The sequence below is a fragment of the Sphaeramia orbicularis genome, chromosome 9, assembly GCF_902148855.1.
Source record: "Sphaeramia orbicularis chromosome 9, fSphaOr1.1, whole genome shotgun sequence".
Classification (NCBI taxonomy): domain Eukaryota; kingdom Metazoa; phylum Chordata; class Actinopteri; order Kurtiformes; family Apogonidae; genus Sphaeramia; species Sphaeramia orbicularis.
Window position 1 is genome coordinate 28,926,929 of NC_043965.1, and position 21,507 is coordinate 28,948,435.

The 21,507-nt window shown below is 40.1% G+C and overlaps 1 protein-coding gene across 4 annotated transcripts in view; it reads right to left on the reverse strand.

Annotated features, from left to right (window-relative positions):
- The window catches only part of rhobtb4 (Rho related BTB domain containing 4), a 43,566-nt gene continuing 22,059 nt past the window's right edge, over positions 1 to 21,507 (reverse strand). For 3 of the 4 annotated variants that reach the window (XM_030142457.1, XM_030142458.1, XM_030142456.1), the window contains 10 exons: positions 19,229 to 19,430; positions 18,834 to 18,937; positions 15,304 to 15,489; positions 13,613 to 14,432; positions 13,203 to 13,422; positions 12,098 to 12,216; positions 6,164 to 6,314; positions 5,841 to 5,929; positions 5,569 to 5,674; positions 5,188 to 5,366 (listed from right to left, as the gene is read on the reverse strand). In XM_030142457.1, the coding sequence (XP_029998317.1) occupies positions 5,188 to 5,366; positions 5,569 to 5,674; positions 5,841 to 5,929; positions 6,164 to 6,314; positions 12,098 to 12,216; positions 13,203 to 13,422; positions 13,613 to 14,432; positions 15,304 to 15,489; positions 18,834 to 18,937; positions 19,229 to 19,420 (2,166 nt within the window). In that variant the 5' untranslated portion in view covers positions 19,421 to 19,430. Of the gene's footprint in view, positions 5,367 to 5,568; positions 5,675 to 5,840; positions 5,930 to 6,163; positions 6,315 to 12,097; positions 12,217 to 13,202; positions 13,423 to 13,612; positions 14,433 to 15,303; positions 15,490 to 18,833; positions 18,938 to 19,228; positions 19,431 to 21,507 lie in introns of all 4 variants that reach the window. The other variant, XM_030142455.1, reaches the window with a different exon arrangement.

Below are 21,507 nucleotides of genomic sequence, written 5' to 3' on the forward strand. Positions count from 1 at the left end.
TCATTTTCTCAAAATTTTGTACAAATCACAGTGGTTCAAAAATATTACAAATTTTTAGTTTCAAAACATTTTTTGCAACAGCAGCAAAACATTCTGATTGTTGTATATTTTTTGAAAGCCCTTAATAGTTTTGAGTGTGGTGTGCTATTCTTTTGCCTTTTATTGTAATACACACAACATGAGCAGTAAATGTTAATAAAACTCATACTGTATGAGTCAATAGAAACAAAAGTGCATTATAATACTAGACAGTCAATACAATCCACTTAGAAATTACAGAGGTTACACACCATGACTTATAGTATATAAACACTCTCCCTGTCCTGGGCCTCTGTGCATACAATCCTATGAATACAACACCTTAGTAAGTAGATACAGTGTGGTGAGAAGCTTTAAGGTGAGGGGTTCATTACAGCTAGGAAAAGTCATATCAAATCTGCAACACTGTACTGTACTTTGGATAATTACTTTATTAAAGCACAATTTATATAGCTGTCACAGCTAATTTCTGCTTTTAATCCAACTAGTACTTCACAGATGTTGTTCCCCAACTTACCACATGATTGCAACATGGTAAATTACAGCTAAATAGTGGAAGCAATAGGGTATGTTATGTTACTTGGCTTAGAGAGAAAAAAAGACCACAAGAAAGTGGACAAGTAAAATATGTAAATTGAACATGTGCTATTTATAAAGACCAAGCAAAGTTGTAATCGGCTACATAAGAGTAAGTGCAGAGGCACCTGAAAGAGTGCAAAACACTGAAAACATTATTTTAGATCTGCTGGGTTGCTGGGTTTCATTTTACATCATCTGTTGCGTAGTTTAAGCATAGATGATATTCCATACTGAACATGCTCCATATTTGTTATGACTGAAAGTTCATTATAACGCTGTAATAGCCAGTAACTGCTATATATCTGCTAAAAAAAAATCATTAAAGAAACACCAGTCAATCAAGCGATAAGTTACTGTACATTAAAGAAAGCTGCCTACTTTAATTTCTGTGCTTTTGTGTGTGTTTCTTGGCTTAATCAACTCTAATTCGAACCCAGAAGGCTGCAGGTGCCATGCCTGTACAGAGCCAAAAGAGTGAGATTTCACTGAAGGCACAGGAAAAGAGACACCGAAGACAAACAACAAGGTGTCCTCTTAGTCACTAGGCCTCATGTTAAATAAGGAAGGTCAGGCCTGCTGAAAAGACTGAAAACCACTATGAAAATAAGAATAATTAGGAATATGGGATGGTAAACTGTGCATGAGAAAATAGCTAAATGATGCAGATAAATACACTAACTTGAACAGACTATATATAACTTTGGTCTGTAGGGGCCAGTGTTGCACATATGTTGTGATGGGTGAGTTAACAAGACAAAAAATTCTCAACATTTTGTGTTCTTCAGAGTACTTGAGAACTCTGAGCAATGTCAGGGAATTTCCAAAATTGAACTATTACAGTAATAGTAAAATATATTTAAAACCTAGAATGTTATTTATTTTCACTTTTTCTATATTTCATCCTAAGAAATGTCCCACAAACCAATACGCATAACAAGTCAACACAGATAAAGTCTGGACCATGTCTAACCCAAGAAACATGCATCATGCTTTACCCAGTTCTTCTGTCTTTACATGCAGGTCAGTCCAGATCATTACTCTTGACTTTTTTGCCGTTTATGCCATTGCTAAAATATGTGCATAATTATATTCAGATTTGATTGAAATGTTGCTTTTCATACTTGTCAGGTTTAGTTCCTGCAGGCAGCTTTTTAAGAAAATGTTTGATTGGCTATATTAACAATAGTAAAAGCATGTAACACTTTATTGCAGAAACAATTACTCTGCATATTTTTTCAAGAAGGTTTCTGAAGATAAGTACAAGTTCATTATTGTTTAAAGAGTATTTCACGATGCTACCTTAAGCTGTGCTGAGCTAATTCAGTAAAGCTGATTTGTGTATAAAGTCACAGAGCAAATGGGATAGCTACTGTAAAAGTCAGTGTCAACTTGAACCAATAAGCTAGAAAAAAAACTGTTATCCTCTGTCACACTGAACACACTGTGGGAAATGTTGAAAGACTTGAGTGGAAATATCATGCTACAATCATTAGGTTTAGAAACAATCTAACATAAGGAGCAATTCACTCTAAGCACAGGTAAAGTTATAGACATAAAAAAGAAGAAAGTGCATTCCAACACCAAGTGTCATTGTAATGACAAAGTTAGGCCACCATGCAAATTAACCACATTCTAAAAATGTACCCTCTCAGCACAAAGGCCAGCCAGTGCTCAACAAGCTTTATTTTCTCCAAGTCAGTGGATCTAAAGTTAAACTACAGGAATCAACCTGCCATATTCACTGCTACCTCTTAATCACATGGTCAGTGGACAAATCCAACCATGATGTGAGTTTGTTTACATCCAAATAATGACCGTTCTAGAAAATACACTAATCTAAGGCCATATGATCACACCAACCTACTGTTCTACAACCTATAAAGAGTTTAAGTCAAGACCGTCTGCCTGCAAAATCAGCAGTGGCCTAAAGGTGCTCCACAGGCATGGCTCAGGTTGGCTCCAAAGTCCTCTCAAAAAAGGATAATGGCTGAGAGTGCATAAAGAATAAACCATAATCCTTTTGACTAACTATAATACTATCTTTTATTAATTAATCGTGTCACCCACTGCAGAACCGGTCCGCAGCTTTGAAGTGAAGATGTTTGACTACAGTTGTACAACTATAAGGCACATGGACCAAGAGAAGAGGATTCATGGGTCATAAAGTCATAAGTAAGACAAACCTAACAGCCGTCACTTCTAAAAAGAGGCCACAGAATATGTAACTCTCTCCTCTTCAAGTCCTGCACTGGGGTGAATTTAATATACGAGGAGTAAATCCGAAACACGTAGGTTGCATGTTAAGCCGGCTTGAGACTTGTTCACGTTTACTCCACTTTCACTTTATTCACAGAGGAATCAGCTCAGTTCTCACTCGGGCCTTGTGAGATTCTATCTGATTTCTATTTCTGTAGCTGACAATAACTTTAACACGTCTCCCGTGGAGAATGGGAGAACACGCCACATGTCTCACACAATCCAGCTATCTCCTGCAGTTGCTGGGTAATGCTGAGGGGCACAAACCCACAAATAGAACAACGTGCTAATAGAAACTCATCACCACAAAGCCTTGTTTTCACATTCAGTCCTAAAGCCCAAAGAAATTAGCACCCTTAACAAGAAAATCAGATTTGCTCTCCTATGCAGTTATATATCAAACCATTTTAAGGAAACGCTCGCGACTGCAAATTCAATCGAAGTAACACTATTTTCCTGGTTAACAAGCAGAGATCGTAGTTTAATCAAATATAACAGCAGCAAAGGTCATTACCAGGTTGTAACCACTATGTATAAAATCATATTTGTACTCATTCTAATATCACTGACCTATTATGATCTCTTATAGACTGTTAGCGTCTATGAAGAAAGAAAACTAAATATTTCTTACGCATGAAATTGAAATGCAATCTATTCCAATTCCCACATCTGTTGCAGGCAAAACACTGAACATCTGAAGAAACACTTGAACATCGAATTGCATGTGTGTCTGTGTTCATGTGGACACTGTCTTACTGTGTCTTAAGCACCATTTTCAATTCCAGCAAGAGGAATGGAAGGCAATGTCCAGCAGTGACACTTTTTTCTCCTCACACTAAAAACTGAACCAACACGACCAACAGGAGGGAATCAAATATACTGTGTTCTTCTCCAACAAGTCACTTCCTATTCTTTCCTCCATTACCTTTTGCAAATAAAGGAAACAGGGCAGTAGAAATGAAGAAAGTGAGGAAGAAAGAAATTAAAAACAATCACAGCTTTGGTTGTGATAAAAAACAGGTAATTTTTTTTAACTGGGCTAACACTGCACAAGTGCTTTTTCTTAACACTCTTCAATGATTGGTGTTATACTGCTGATCCTAATGATTAAAACAAGAGCAAAGAAGCCACAAGGATAAAACTCCTGTTAAGAGTGAAAGTTAGTGCTGGGGCCCTGAGCAGTGCTGCCCCTAGTGGTGTAGGGGTGTAAAGGCAGGTTGGTTGAGGTGCTTCAACGCAACCTAGTGGTCATGGACGTTACAAGCGGCTTCGTTAAAAACTGTATCCATCATTCCTCCATGGCAGAGGTATCAAGTAAGGCTAGCCCTCTTTACCCCCTCATTGCTATAGAGTGGTCACTTTGAAGGTCTCTGAAGTGCAGTTGGTGAATCCAAGTCATTAATCAGAGCTTGTGTTTTTTTAAATGCAATCTGGAAGGGGGTATGGGAGTTGCAAGGGTGGATGATGGACACAAAGGACCACATCAAGACTTGACTGGAAGCTAATCGCTACAATCAGGTCATAGCCATTAGCTGGAGCATCCTAACAAACAGTTTGAAGGTTGCCCTTACACCCACACCTGGGCTCTTGATTAACAGTCCCAACCATGAAGATTCCTAACACATCCTGGGATTTGTGTGTGCCATTTCCCCTGATAACAGTGTCCTAGAAGGCGCAAAAATATATCAAAAGGTCAAATAATATCAAAATAATAATAATTACATTGTCAGTGTCAGTTCCTGGAAATCCAGTGCTGGTTTTAGAGGGGTGAGTCATGGGCACAGGTCTGTGTGTGCAAGCTAACAGTCTGTGTAAAAGTGAAGGCAAAAATAAGCTTCCCATGGGGAGCTGCAGTGGTCAGTGTGTAATAGTCATTAAGGTCAGTGTGAAGGATGGAGACTGAGAGAGATAGAGAGCCCTTGCTCCCAGTCCAATCACTCAAAGGCTGGGATGCTGTGAGTGCTGGTGGAGGGACGAGCTCTTGTGGAGGGGACAAAGGGCTGCACTGCAAATGCTGCAAGCTCTTATAGATCAGGGCATTTGGGAAGCACCCACCTCAGAAGTATCACTCATAAAACCAACATACGTACATTTACACATCCACACACATACCCTTTAGTTCAGTCCACATGTTACACAAGCATATCAAAATGCACTCAAGTCGCTCACAATTATAAAGATTCACATACATTCCTTCAAACATGCTCACATTCAGGCATAGTAGTACTGAGAGTCAGTTCTCCACTGATAGATTAAAAATCAGCCTCCTCTGAATGACCCTCATCAGGATAAATGGGTCAGAGAAGGAAACTCTTAGGAGACGTGCGGAGAAGAAGACGGGTGTCTCCAGAAACACCAGCCCCTTTTGGTGTGCTGCTTGCGCAAAATCTCCTCCTCACGTTCACGCTCTTTTTGTGAGCGCAGATAGCGGTCCTCTTCCTTCAGGAACCACACAGGAGGCCAGCGCTGCTTTTCAAAGTGCCTCTGGTTTTCTACAAAGGGAGACAAAAGTGCACAAGAAAGAGACAAGAAAGGATGAAAGTTGAAATGCTACTGTTCTGCTTCTCTCTCACTGCAATCAAATGTTGGCAACAAACTTAAGCCATCTTGCATTTGTACATTTTTTTTTTTTAATTTCTAGTGTTAAAGCCAAATGTTCACACTGCAGAGCCAAAGATGTTGAGGTGTCAGTACCTGGGGACATGGCCTTCATGTCTTTGGGAAATTTGCGGCAGATGCTATTATAATTAGTGCAGATGTGATGGAGACACCAAGTGGATAGTTGCTTAGCATTGTGGAACTGTAAACGGAAAAAAGACAGTGAATAAATTAAGAAAAATACATGCATGTATTTGAAGGAAATTATTCTTATAGATATGAAAATATCACTCTTTAAATAACTTTCGTGGATTTTTCCTTCCATTTGTTTGTTTGTTTTAGACAGCTGTAGTGTTTCAGGGACTGACCTGTGCCAGTTCCAGGTAAGCCAACACTTGTCCATCAATGTCAACACCTTTTACTGCCAACTGAAGAAGCTCATCCACAGCGTGCTGCTCTGAAGACATATAAAACATACACAATCATGTCAGTATTATTTGTTGACACTGTGCACCGTCAACAAGATTTAACTCTACGTAATAAAAACTTTTTGACTACATAATGTCTTCTGCTATGTTTATAAAAAAGGCTTTGTGTGCTTAGATTAAACACAAAACACCGCTGTGACATACACATCAGTTCGAGACATTCACGTGAACAGGTGTTTTAACACTGCAGAGAGAGTCTTTACCTGTGAGCGCTACAAGGCGAGGCAAACAGAGACGATTGGCCAGAACAATGAGTTCCATGGGCTCCAGACCAGGACAGGGTGTCAATAGACTACAGTAGAGGAACTCCAGCACCCCACGCATACAGGCCGCACTTGTGTTAGGAATGGACACCTGGAAAACAGACAAATGTAGAGGAAACAAAAGAAATATGAGAAAATTAGAGGTGCAATGGGATGATGACATTTTAACATCTTTCATAGATGATACCAAGTACATAATAATAATGTACTGCGCACTTCATATTCTTTCATATATGCTTTACAAACACAAGCAATAGGTTGGATTCCATGAGGATAGGGGCATTACTGGAAACTCTGCTGCAGGGATTTACAGGTAAAGGACGTCCTGTTCTTGTCACCTTAACTCTGATCATGGCTCAGATGAAAGTACTACACCACCATGCAACACCCAGTAGTAGAGCCCCTCTCTGGTTGGTCCCCTCTCCTCATACACACACACACACACACACACACCAATGTACAATGACAAATATGTAATTAGTATCTGTTTTTGTCTTGTCTTACTTGTTGTCACATCTTTCATATGTTTTGTTATGTTTTCAACAGCAACCACTTAGCTGGCTTGTCCCACTGTCTTGTCTTTTTTTTTGTAACTTGTATTTTATTAGTTTTAAAAGAACAGCAACAAAAAGAAAACACAACAACATGAATAAGTCTGGGTAGCACAGTCTCATCAGTTATTTTGCTTATATAATGTCCATTTTTTTCCACTTTTTGTTCATTTGTGGTTCTTGTAGTCTCAAACTGTGTGTTAGTTTTTCCATTAGAAATATGTCCTCGATCGTATTTATCCATTGATCCTTTGATGGCACGTTCATCTTCCCCCAATTCCTTGTTCCCACTGTCTTGTCTTATGTCTGTTTTGTCCCACTGTCTTGTCTCATCCTGTCCCTGCACACTTTTGTCTATATGAGCCCTCCCTCTGTGTATATGTATACAAGCAAAGAATGGATGAACATGTGAATATAAAGTTTGAGATTGTTACTTAAACACATGCTGTAATTAAAAATAAAGTTGTCCTCTGAAGAGGGGTGGTGGTGGTGGGTTAAAAACAAAAAAAAAAAAAAGCACTATGAAGGGGCTACCGATGTAAAAACACTAAGGATCTCTAAACACACACACAGGCAACCCGCTGTGTTAGTGAGTATCACAAAACAGTACAGTTTAATAAAATTAAACATGAAATATCAGGGTGGTGTTTGAAGGTAGTATCCTCAAAAACTATTACCTGCAACAACCTCTAGATGTCACCATACCATCAGACAGACCTTGACCACATACACTGGACACCCCGCATTTGAGCCCAGTATAATATTTCACTGTGGTTTGTTAAATAAATAAACAAATACAAATGAGCAAGACCTTTTAATGATTCTAATTACTGTAACTCAGACCAACAGCTATTCACCTGCAGGCAATGCAGCTGAAACCCCGGAAGGAAGGTAAACGATGATGAGAGTGATGACCTGGCCCCTTCGGGAGCAGTGGGAGAGTACCCACTGTGGCGCTCTTTAACCTCAGCTCCCATAACCAATTAGGAGAATGTCAGCTATCGTTAAGACTAAAAAGTCACAACACCAAGACGGGGGTGGTCTCTTGAGCTAAAAGCCCCAGCTGGGACCAGGAAGTATTAATGAATGGACACATTCACTCTAACAGGACATTTATGGATGAGGAATAATGATTTCAGTTATGAGGATTTGACTATTTCAGTACTACTTAGGGTAATTTGCAAAACCTTGACTCAAAAACACAATAAAAACTGATCGTCAAATCTATAGCTGCAAGGCAAAAGAAGAACTATTAGTCCCTGAAGGCCTTAAACAATCTCTCCTCTAGAGCAACAAAATAAATGTAAAAAGATAAGAGAAGACAAAAAAAACCCTCAAAATAAATAAGGAACGGGAAAAGGAGTGAGTCACTGCCATCACCACAATAAGGTGTAAAGATAAGGAGAACACAGAGATGATTCTTGCTCAGCATTTAAAAAAAAAAAGTTTGTTTACAGCAGATAATTCTGCTCTCCTACTTCTCTTTTTTTAGCAAGTGGAACGGGAGTTACACAGGCCATTACATTTGACAAGATAGGTTTCCCAACATGTAATACTCCACTGGGATGCACACTCATGTGGTGAACATAAAACCACAGAATCACACCTACTGTAGAACATAATCCACTGGTGTACCATGACAGACTGGAGCTGACAGCAATCTCCTTCAATGATGTTTTATATATACTATAAACTTCATTTTATTAAATGAATATATGCTCTTTTGGTAGTATTTAACAAGTGTAATATATTAATAATGCATCACTATAAATACACAGAACTAGAATAACCATGTAATCACACAACAGCATGAACACTGAAATGTGTGAGCCTAAATATACCGAGAGAGAAGTGTGACATGAGTATTAAAATAGAGCAACACTGTTTGATCACATGGTCCTCTAAAAGTTAGATTTTCATGCATTTTTACATTGCTCTCTAAAAACCAGAGATAATCTTTGGCTGTTAATCTGCATAAACCATTAGAAATCCTCTGCCAATGTATGTAAGGTATGACAAATTAATATTTTGTTTCCTATATTAAATATTATTTTTGTTTCATATTAAATTTCTGAAAGTTCTATAGTGGACGGCATTTGACTCCAAACTAGCTGTGATGTCTTTCATTCTGGTGGTATATAGAATACATGCATAGAAGAACAGTGCTGTGAAGTATTCTTGTACTGGCAAAGTATTCATAAACATCACTGTGCACAATGAAGCTCAAACATCCTGGTCAGGCAGCCAGATAAACAGGTTTTGTGTATCACAAGGCATGCTGTGGTCATTTGAAAAGCCCAAAGCCTGCCAAGACTGGTCCTATCAGTTTTCTAAAAACTAATATATGCATTTATTTTGTCAATGTCAAAACAAATTTCCTTCCATATAAAATAAGAAGATGATGATTAAATTATTGATTTCTCTTGCTATATCCATTCTTGTCATAAATTTGTCAATCCTCTACTCGTACTCCATTGTAAATGTTGTTTTCTCTGGTAGTGTTTCCCTTCTTAGATTGAACTAAAAGCACTTGCAGGGTCAAGGCTGTGTAATTGTGTTACTCTGTCCTGCACTAAAAGCACAGCATCTTTTGAAGGCCCAGTGTTATGAGTTTGAATAAGTACTTGCTTCATAGACTAGACTTCATATTTACTGCTTCTTCCTTTCCTTCTTTCCGGAGAGTGACTAAGATGTATTAACTCACCAAAATCATTGCAAAATGCAGTTTGTACAATACCTACATTTTATTGTTGCTCAAATAAGAAATAAAATGAATAGATAATTGCAGCTTGTCAGTTTACATCCAAGTCTGTCTGGAAACATGTTATATTTGACAGAATTGAATAAAAGGTATTTAGCGTACTTATTTACAAAATAAGAGTATATTGACATGTATGATTCCAGTGAAAGATATACATTCATTCACTTACAGAGTATTTTTGCAGAGAACTATTAGGGTGTAGAATAATGAAGAGAAAGTCCTTTTACGGAATGTTATAATGGCAAAGGATGAAGCTGACCTTTCACCTTTTAGATATAAAATATCACCATATAACTGTATTATATTTTTAAAATTTGTAAGACATTTTATCATAATAAACAAGTGAAGCCTTGGCTTCAATTGACAGGTGTGTATGACACATTGCCCACCTGTTGAATCTGATTTTTGGAGCTTCTTTATTGCATAAAATGTGTTGTTGGGGTATTTTTCATCCTGGCAGATGGCTGACTATAGTTGTGGTTAATAACTGTCACTATCAAGAGAGTCAGATTACTTTGTTATGGAAATGCTTAATGAAGATTATTGTTTTACCCTTTCTGTAAACTAGCATTTAGCACTAGCTCACCCATAACTGACTCCAAAAGGCTGACATCAGTTAAAAAAACATTGAGTGAGGTCACGGTTCCTCTGTCTACTTATATACGGTCTACAAACAAACGCTTATTCTGTTTTTTAAAGCTTCTATGGCGGCATACAACTCGGCTGCAATGCCTCTGATCTACAGTCGCGGAAAAAATTATTAGACCATCAAATGTCATCAAAAACAATGGTTATCCAATCAAGTACTAACTCCTGTGGGTATCATGTGACTAAAACAGAGAAGAAAACATGGAATGCCTAAAAGCACTGTTTTTGGCAGCACAATGCCATAGTTATTGATGTAAGAACTGCAGTGATTTTGGTTATTATCAAGAAAACCATGGAAAATGTCTAGATATCAGCTCTGAAATTAAACTCTTATGAGCTGTTTTTGTTGTTATCATTATATTTGTCCAAACAAATGTACCTTTAGTTGTACCAGGTATTAAAATTAACAAAAAATTTAAGAAAACAAGGGTGGTCTAATAATTTTTTCCACGACTAGATGCTTGAATGACTAAATACAAACATACAGAAATGGGTGTACTAAATAGATTATACATGTATATTAATATGCAAACAAAAATACATTCTGGCTTATTATAAGCGCTGACAGCATCAGGGCAACATTGTGCAGCCGATGTTTGAGGCTTTGTCTGGGGTGCCCGTTTTCAATTCTGCGCCTTCATACCATAAACAGTGTCACAATAGTCATCACAGTGGTCACCAAAATGAACAATTTAGAGTAACCATAGACACCGGCAGCCCGCCTGCAGCACTGTGCCCCCTCAGTGATGCTGATATCCTGTTTTCACTTAAGACCACAATAAATGCTGTGGCTTTTCACACCCACTCACATTGTGTGTTCTGGAATAAAAACCAGGCAACCCAAAAAAACATGGTTTGCCCCAATTTTTCTCCTTCTTGATATCTTTGTAAATTTTTTCAGAGCTGATTTACATACATCATAGAACCTGAATCTACGTAACCTAACTCTGCTGGCCTGAAAGTAACCATACCCCAGGGGATCTGGTTCTACAAGAGCTTAACCTGCATCAATTTAAAGACAGCAAGAGACATGAACTTCCTCCCAGAATAGGTCAGGTCCGGTGGAAAAGCCCTGTACCTAAAGGAGTACCGTGTGACCTGAAGCTGAGTCTTAAGAGAAAGCAGACCCGAAGTAACCAAACCTGCCACGTGGGGAATGCTGACCTCATTCAGCTGGCACAGAAAAGATTTCAAGTAGAGTCGCTAATGGGCCAACAGCGCAAATCTTATGTACATACAAGCTGATTAAGTACCGTGTGTGATGTTGTGTAATTTGAGGATTATATTCACCAGAAGAAATAGCTACATTAAATTCTATTGGGAATGATCTGCTGAGAGAAACTTGAGAAATAAGCCCCAGTGTCTAAGGATTTTGACACAACACCCAACACAACGTGGTTTTCACAGTGACTAGGCAAAAGAAACCACATGGTGTCAAACAAGAGGAAATCAACTTTTTTCTTAAACGAAAAGGAAATGTGTATGTATTTACATTCTCTTGTTATTATGTGTGCCAGGTCCTTAATGTTTTTGGTGGGAGCAAAACATTCAGCACATTTGGAGGTTAAGCAAAGGTTTATGGGTCAACCTCATAACCAACCCCATGTAGGGTGTTATGTGCTACATGCAAGCTGCAGGCTATTGTAGAAAGTCATCCTGGTAACTACAACCCCAAGTAAACCTTATCAAGGTCATTTGACACATACATAATAGTTGCCCTATCTATCGATTATTTTATGAGATTACTACAGTTGTTAATATATGCAGAAAACAGCTGTGTGATAAGGTTGCCCTTTCAGTCTAGAGCATTCCACATCCTGCTTAAGGTCAAGATACCAGACAGAAATTTGATTCCCTACTCCAAAATCAAAGGAAACCCAATCTTCAAGTTTTTCCAAGAATATCTGAACTCACCTCCTCAATGTAGCTTTCCATGAAAGAGCCACGGAACATGGCGGCCATCCAGTCACAGCTTGAGATAAGCAGGGGCTTGTGGGCCGGGAGACAGCCATCGTCCAGTCGGAACACCACATCTAAAACCGGGGTGGGAAAAGAGCATTCATCTCGTGGAGTGCCACAGAAGCCCAAGCTACAGAGGGGGAAAACAGACAAGGCAGACATCCAGACACACGCACAGGCAGACAGAAGGTCAGACAAACACACACAGAGACATAGACACAGGTAGACAGACAGAGAGATAAATTGACAGAAGGACAGAACAGCTTTTGACACAGAGTAAGGGAAGGAGTGGATGCAGGATAGTAGGTCCTGGCATAAATCCTGTGTGGACTACTGCTTTGGTAGAGAAAGTGTTGAAAGAGAGGAATCATGTCACAAAAGGCTACAAATAAACAGGCTTCTATTATCTCTAATTTACTTCATAGGAAAAAACTAATGAAGATGTCTATACAATGACTAAATCAATTTCATTCATCAGCATTTATTCCTGTAAACATTTTAGAGAAAGACTCATTGTCATAATCATGAAAGGAAGTATAGAAGTGAAAGTGAAACAGACTTTGTTCAGAGGCAGCAGATGCCGGGCATTGGCTGCATATGCTGTGAAAACATGCGTACACAACAGCTAAAAGGGTCAGAGAGAAAACCACACAACACAAGACACAGGAAGCACACAAAAATGAACACAAGGCAACAAGGCAGACGGAAAATACAGGCAGTCATCAAGTGAATTGATGACGTTAGAGGGACATTAGAATACAATAAAACCATGACATATCAAATGAACATTTTCTTTAATATACAATGGTAAATATACTGCATGATCAAATGTACACATGGTGTACATTTCCAGAGACTGAAAGAGAATGCTGGGGATTAGCAAATTCTTTTCTGTCTTTCTTGAACTTTCACTTTTCATCAGCTTCTCACCATCCCCCACTACTTCATCTTCCACGCCCACACACACAAAAACACACTCATGCGTTCATGAGAAACATCTACCATGAAACCAATGCTTCTGAAAGCTTAGAAACACTAAGGGGTTGGGACAAAGGTTTACCAGCAAAGGTCCCTTTATTGAGGCACTCCTTGATGCGGTTGGCCCTGCGAACATGGAAAGCCTTGGTGATCTCCTGGTTCATGAAGCTCTCTCTGTTCAGAACATTAGCCACCATCATCCGCAGGTCAAACACCTCAAGTAGCTCAGCAATAGTGGCCACCTGCATCAGGTCTCCTCTGCCTTCGTCCAGATTGCCTGTGTATAGGTACTGAAGCACTGCCTGAAAGCAAAATCAAATCCAGAAGTCAACAACAATATAAGCCCAACTTATTTAAAACTAACACTAAACAGTAAAAACTTGTTTTCGTCCTACTATTCACCATACTAGTGGATAATTATGCAACAAATTAGCTTAATAGTTGACATATACTGTATATATATTACTAGCAATCTTGATACTTTTAAGTCACCTTGAATGGTTCTTCCTGAATGAGCGCATCCATGGCAACCACAGTCATGAGTCGTGGGCGTCCAGTCATAGGATCATCAACATGCTCCAGACAAACACTCAAAAAGCCTCTTCCCCATCCGGAAAGCGCACGACCAGTCCCTAATGCTCCCAAGGAGTACTGGGCTCGTGATGGAAGTGCATTATCACTCTGGGAAGTCCTCAAGGAGCCCTGCTGGAGCAGCTGGGGTCGATTCAAGCCCCGCACTCCTCCATCAACACCATCTTTGTCAATGTCTAGGCTCTTAGTGCGCCCAGCTTGCTCCTTGGCTCCTCTCCTGCTCTGCTCATCTTCTTCCCCACCTTCCAAGTTTTCCTTGCTCTCTTGTTCCTCCCCCTTTGGCCCCGTACATGATCCACCCAGATCAAGAGTGAAGAGGTCATAGAACTTAGAGCAGGATGTAGCTAGATAAACTTTGTGTGCAAAGACACGAGTGGCACCACCCTGTAAGAGGAAAAGAACATCTGCACATAGTGGGAGGCAGAAAAGGGAATCAGGGCCCTCGCCGTCTGTAGGTGGAGGGTCTGGAATTCCCACTATGGGCCGTGGTGGGCGAGGAGGAAGAAAGGGTGCCTGGAGAAGGGGCCTCTGGACCTTTTTCAGATGCGACTTCCAGAACTGGAGGTGACGGCGGGAGATGAGGGCAGCTCGGATGGCATTGTCAAAAACATCTTTGACGCCAAACTGGGCTACAATACTGGTCTCATAGTAGGGGATCCCAAGTTCCTTTGCCACCTCATGCCCCCTCTCTGGAGGAAGAATATCTGTCGGTTTGATGGGTCTGTGGGTAAGTAAGCAAAAACTGATGTTAATAATGACAGTGTTATTTAACCTTTTATCGGGCAAGTGACTATTTTTGGTCATTTCTCCATGCATTCCAAAACAGTGACAGCAACAGTTACAGTGAGGACAGTGAGTCAACAATCTCAGGTCCAATGTGGTCTACAGGGTCTGTAAGGTCCACCTCTGCATGAACAGTGAGTGTACCTGCTTTGTTAGGTACCATGAAGTAATGGTACTAATGTAAGAATGATGTTCAGTGTGGATAATGTGGATGTGGACAGGTGTCTGGATCAGCCCTGATGTTGTTGTAATGTTCTAAAAGTCATGTTCTAATGCCCTAAAATACATGTTCCTTTCACCTTACATGTGTTTTTATTGTATTTTTCATATATACTGTACTTCTTGCGCTTTTTGGTTTTTTTTTTTTGCCACTTATGGGTAAGGAACCAAATATGGTAACATCATTAACCTTGATTTTCTACATAACAATAAAGAATTCAAGAAAAATCTGACAACAGTAATAAAGTCTTGTTATGTCCTCCAATAACACACTAAGGTTGAAATTTTGAATTTCATAGTATTTCTATGAGTGCCCTACAAAGGGTTAAGTATCATTGAAAGAGTGCCTTTTTAAAAAAAAAATATATATATATATACAAGCAATAAAACATGGCTTCAAATACCTTATTTTTTCCCCCAAAACTAGTAGGTAGGTAGAACAATAGCCAAGTTTTATGTTCAGTTATGTTCAGTTATGTAGCTATTATTCACCAGTGATTGATTATGAATGAATCTGCATGCATCTATGAATGAAGGCCTCTGTGGTGATGGCTCCATCCAATTTTAAACTGATACAGAAGGTGTCTCACTTGGCTAAGGGTCGACGTGCGCGGTTTACTGCATCCAGGTCAGCATAGCGCAGATCCAGCTGGCAGCCGACCAGGATGATGGGTGTCCGAGGACAGAAGTGCTTGATCTCCGGAAACCACATGGTGCGGACATGGCGCAGGGAATTGGGGTTAGCCAGAGAAAAGCAAAGCACCACTACATCGGACCTGCAGGGAAAGAAAGGACATTTTACAAGAGATCAAAGATAAGAAAGGAAAAAGATGGCAGAGGAGAGGAGTGAATATGTCACAGCATAAGCAAGAGATGTCAGCAGACAGAAAAATGTGGCCATTGATGGAGTAAAGACAAGAGGGAAGGCAAAAGGCTACAGTACTGAGTCACTGAGCATCTTGTCAGTGTATGTTAAAACATGTGTGATATTTGTATGAAAGATGCTTGCTCAACTGCTGCAAGGCATTGTGGCTGCATGCACATTGCGATCGAGAAAGGTGGGGTCACAAGGCTTGTGTGGGGGTGGTCGGGTCTGTATATGCATCCATGTGTATGAGTCTGGGCCTCTGGGCTGGTGATCTGTGTGCCCATCTCTCTCTCTTACGTAAATCTCCCTAAGCCCTCCAAGGCTACATAGACCACAAAGAGAAGGCTAAAAATAGAGCAGGGTACACACACACACAAATTCATTTCCTTAACTGATGTGTTTGAGCAAGTAGATGGCAGCACTTACAGCTGTTCTCTGGTACTGATATTTCCATGGCATGTTTGTACATGTGTTCTTTGTTTCTAGGTAATGGCTGATCAAGCTCTCTGAGTGAAATGGATCATCTAGTAAGAGTACAATGCTGACAGTGCAAGAATCTCAGCCTCCTAAATGATCTACCTCTTAAATCAACACAATAACATAGGACTTTTGACCTCAGCAGCACAAGAACAATGCATTACTTATGTAAACTGAATGCTGTATTAACAACAATGACATTCTGGAGGCTTTTTTTTTCAGTTCCAATCTTTTCACCAGAGGATGAAGGTGTTAAACCAAATCCTGAACTTGAGACCAGCATTACACACCACTTAAACACTTCTCTTATTTCCCCAGGGTAAAACACCAGTGCCCCAACTAGGCTGACCTATTTATTGAGCAAAAAGCTACACTACTTAACATTATGGTATAGCACATAAAATACATTGAGAGTTGTTTAACAGAGAACAGTACTTTATTGCTTTGCAACATATTTCAATAATTTCTGAAGATGAGCACATCATTGAAAAGGTCCCTTAAAAGAGCTTCATCTATACCAAAATATCCTCTCTTTGATGCATCCAAATTACAAGGTGATTTACTTAAAAATTTAACTACAGCCTTTTTGCAGGGTAGAAACAAAGCTCCATCTTTACTTTCACTAAGCTAATACTTCCTTAGATGTAATATACACAACCAATCCATTACATCACTGCACACAGACGGAAATACACAGGAATTCCCATTAGCACTTTGTTAAAGAATCTTTACCAGTGTTTAGTAAGTTAAAGGTCATGATATGTGTACGTGCCATTGCACTCGTGGTTTTGAGGTCTTAGTGAGTTCACACAAAGTCCAGATAAAGATGGTTTGAGAAAGATTTTCTTCCATCTGTGGTTATAGATCAGTCTAAATGACTTATTGTAAATTCTGATATCTGCCACCTTGTTAAATAATTCTTCATCTGACTTACACCTGATTTGTGTAAACTAAAAATAAAGCAATATGCACAAAAACTGTGATAAAAACAAAGGGCAGCTGTCACATGACAATGACAACATGCAAAGCAGTACCATTTCATTTGTTTGCTTCCTATGTATTCAGTACAGGCAATCTTTATTATTGTCTTTTTGTTCATGCGGGTGAGCGTGACCTGTTTAGATCACTGAGCATTAGCCACTTTAATATTCATATCTATGAAATGAGCCTTTAGCTTGCAGAGTAAAAATAAATTGTGTGTACATGTACAAAGATTTGTTATGCGGATATGTGTGATAAACCAAATTCACTGAAATGATGAAGCAAGTCCATTATGCTACTACAAATCCCTTACAACTTGCATTAATCCTACAGTTACTATTACCAAAGATTATCAGTTGCTATATTATGTAGGAACAGATAATGTACACATGCACTCACACAGACTTAACAGTGTAGCAGTAATACTTATTAATACTCTGCAGTTATAAAAGGGTGCATGTGATCTAAACTGCGGAAACAGAATTATGGTTAGCGGTGAAATTGAAATTTTTTTTTGCTTATTTAATCAAAACCATACCTTTAATTATTTTCTGCTGGCATAAAAACTAAGTTGAGGTTGTCCAGGTTAAGTTTGGCTTAGCCCATTTTCAGGCTGGGATTGTTTTCCCTACCAGAATGTTCCACTCCTGACAAAGCATGCGACAGTCTAGTTTTTGTCTAACAACGTGATGTTTTGAGTTTTGATATCAACAAAAGCCTCCACAGTCGAGGAACGAGTCAAGAGTCAAAAGGAGCAGCGAAGTGTCAAGGGCATAGAGGAGGCTAAGGATAGGAGGTGAGTAATGAGGGAGAGGACAGGAGAGGAAGCATGGTCCAGATGAACAAGTGAAAGAACTGAGTCGAAAGAGGAGGAGGAGGTGATGAGTGGGGGGGCGGACGGAGGCGGGTTGATGCCTGGAGCTGTAGACACCAGTGAGGCAGGGAGGCAGAAAACAGCTGAGTTGGCACTGTGTCTTTATCAGCTGACTGCAGGCTGACAAAGCATACAGGACATGCACATCGACAAGCACACATATCAAAACATGCACAAACAGAACGGTGTACAATTGCAAACATACTTAAATAGTGGACAAACACCGCTAAGTGGAGGAGTGGAGCCCTGATTTAAACCATACAACCTAAAATTGCATGTCATCTGTTGCATAACAGTGACAAAGTGACATGTTACGTGTGCATGTGTCAATAAAAAGTATAATTTGATGCTGTTTCTTGGATGCTCTTTGTTAGTTCTATGTACAAAGTAAAATGTGCACCATTATTTCAGTTTGCTGATTTTACTGTAGCAACAAATAATTCTGCATTCCAGGCCAATAAAGCAGCTTTGATAGAGGGATAGGAAGTAAGAGGATAGAGTGATCATCCAATCATGTTTAGTGGAGGAAGGATGTAACAGCCTGAGGGCAAAGTTCAGCAAAAAATCATGACAGCTGGATTGCACAAAAAAAAGGTTATGTGGGTACGTTGACGTGGGTGTGGCAAAGTTACATAGCGGTTCTAAGTTAGTGTCATGGAGTTGCAAACAATGAATCTGGTGCCACATTAGTTAACAGAAGAGTTTTAGCCTCATGTTCAGCAAGCAATTGTGTTTTTGGGTCAGTAATCGGGTTCTGGCTGCTTGACTGGCTGCTTGGGTGTGTGTGTGTGTGTGTGTGTGTGTGTGTGTGCGTGTGTGTGTGTGTGTGTGTGTGTGTGTGTGTGTGTGTGTGTGTGCGTGTGTGTGCGTGTGTGTGCGTGTGTGTGTGTGTGCGCGCGCGTGTGTGTTCTTCTGCTTACCTGCCGTAGGCAAATCGTCTGTCTTTGTGATGATCCCCAAATGTGTCCCATAGCCTCAGGGACACACTGACCTCATCCACTACATCACGAGATCTCTCTAACACCTGCAACACAGACACATATCCCTCTAATCAGGTCAAAAGGTATTAATTCTATTGTGCTGTTTGTGTTTTTAGAGGAGATACAGGATTATACAATTATTGGAATACACAGAAAAGTGACTACATCCAATGTAAAATGTCAAACTCAGGTGGTTTACATTAAATCTTCTCTTTGTAACACATAAGAGACTGAATTTGCATATCTGTTGATGCAGCAAAGTGTGTGTGTATGCAGCTCTTTCTTTCTTCAGTGTGTTTTTCCTGTGCACTTTATATGTATATCATTGTGCCCACCTCCTGGCAAACACGGTACTGGTCGATGGCCCAGACGGTTGGCACGTGGGTGGCAAGCAGCTGATACTGTGTGAGGGTGGCATTGCAGGCCCGGGCACAGATTAGCCTGGTCTTGCCTACTGCATTATCCCCTACCACCACACATTTAATGGTTTCCACATTGGGCCGCTCATAGTCTGTGTCTATATCCATGGAGAGGGCCCTAGAAAATAAGCAACAGGAGAGAGACAGGTAGAAAGAGGGAACATGTTAATTCAAAAGCATCTCAGAGATAATGGACAATGAACACTACTGGCATGAGGCATAGTGCTTCAAACTCTTGCCCAGACCGGTCCTGGGAAGCTTTGTACAGGGTCTAAGCCCCTGTAGCTGTACTGACCAGTGGACTGGAGGTTTCTGCCAAACTCATCGACAGAACACATGGTTCACAAGCTAGGGAATAGAGTGACCGCAGAGCTATTTCTGTAACAGCAAAGAGAGAGAGAAAGACAGGCAGAAACAGAGAGACTTCCTCTGAGCTCACTGTTTATTTCCTGCCCCAATCTGCTCCCTTTTTGATGCCACTAGAGCATAATACACAGTGATGAAAATTCTTACCAGCACTCAAGACAGAAGAAATATCTCATAAACGCATTTGTAATTAAAAAAAAAAAATAAAATGAGTCATGTAATGGTGCAAAGCTCTGTGTCATCTTTCGTGGTCAACATATTTACTGTGGGCTTGCATTTAAAGACAAGCTAATGTGTGTGTCCGTTTGACCAAATGTCAACTACACTCCAACAACATGCCAGCTTCAACACATGATGAAGGTTGTTATGTACACAACTCTGGTTGCTTCCTCTTTTAAAGCCATACATAACTGTGAAAAGCTTATCAAAATATCATTTCCGTAAACTGCTTACAAACACTTCTGGCATGTCAAAACACATGTTAATAACCTTTTTTATTTTCCCTGAAGAATGTACTCTATTGCATAATCAACCCACACACACACAGACACAGACACAGGCACAGATAGACCTGTAGTCAGCAAATCAGTCCATCTGTCCTTGCAACTAACTTTTTCAAAGACCCATCCCAAGGTCCCATAAATAGAGCATCTGAAAGATTCATAGAGGCCTCGCTTGTTATTCCATTGACATGGATGCCAGAGCAACCCTTCAGTCAAGCACTGACAGACAGTGGCTAAAAATGGCATCTATTCATTGGACACATGAGCCATGTGTGTGCCACACTATTGAGCTGTGACCTCCTTTGCATGTCCTCACAGACCTCAAACTTGTCTGTCATACAACTACAGGATCTAAGACGTTGGTTTCCATTGTTAGCAGCAGCCAAAATATCTCCATGTTGTTTCAAGACTTCATTACATCAGGTAGTTGGCTTAAGAAATACAGCTAAGAGGTCCTACCTTGGATACCTGGCTGAACAAGAGTTTCTGTGGAAGCTTTGTGTTGAATGTGCCAGACAGATCTTTGCCTGTCTTATATCTGTACAGACTACACCTGTCTACCACCAGCCACCTGTTAAGCTGAAACTCCCTCAGACATGTATTTCAGGTAGAGAACAGAGAAGAAGCAATAAAAGGTTATCAACACCAACACATTATCTAACGGCTATCTGCCTAATGGCTATGGCAGCTGCGACAGCAGCAGCACTCTTAGTGTTGTATTAACAAAAGACCGATGAGGGGCAAAGGCTAAATCTGAACATGCTGCACTGGCAGGTTTGTAAATTCCAAAATATGTGGTAAGGGACATTTGCACAGAAAGTGAAAAAAAAATCAGAGGCATCAAAAGTACACGGTAAGAGAGGATGCACCGGGATTGTTAATTCCCAGTGTTTCCAGTGCAGAAGTAGATAAGCAAAGGGGATTTCCAGAGAGACAAGGCTAGGAGGGGATTATTAGAGTCTTAGAGAGAAACAGAGGGACTGTCAGCTCAGTACAGGAATCAGCCAGTCATGCCATGGGGATCAAAACAGGAGACCAACAATAACTAAGGCTGCTCAGGGGAGCAAATCACTGCATTTCCTGTTGATGATCCTCTGTACTGACAAGAGTGTGATTGTCCAGGATAGATAAACAAAAAAAAGACTCGCCTCAGACCCTTCTATGACTGTACCATAGTTCGGAAGTGAGTGTGCGTAAGTGCAGGTATGTGTTTGTGTGCATGTTGTAATAAGCTTAAGGCCAAGACAGGAGACAGGAGGTGATGTGAGCAGTGATGTAACCAGGATGTGGCATCAGTGTGGACAGTTTCTCAGGGGGATCAAGGGT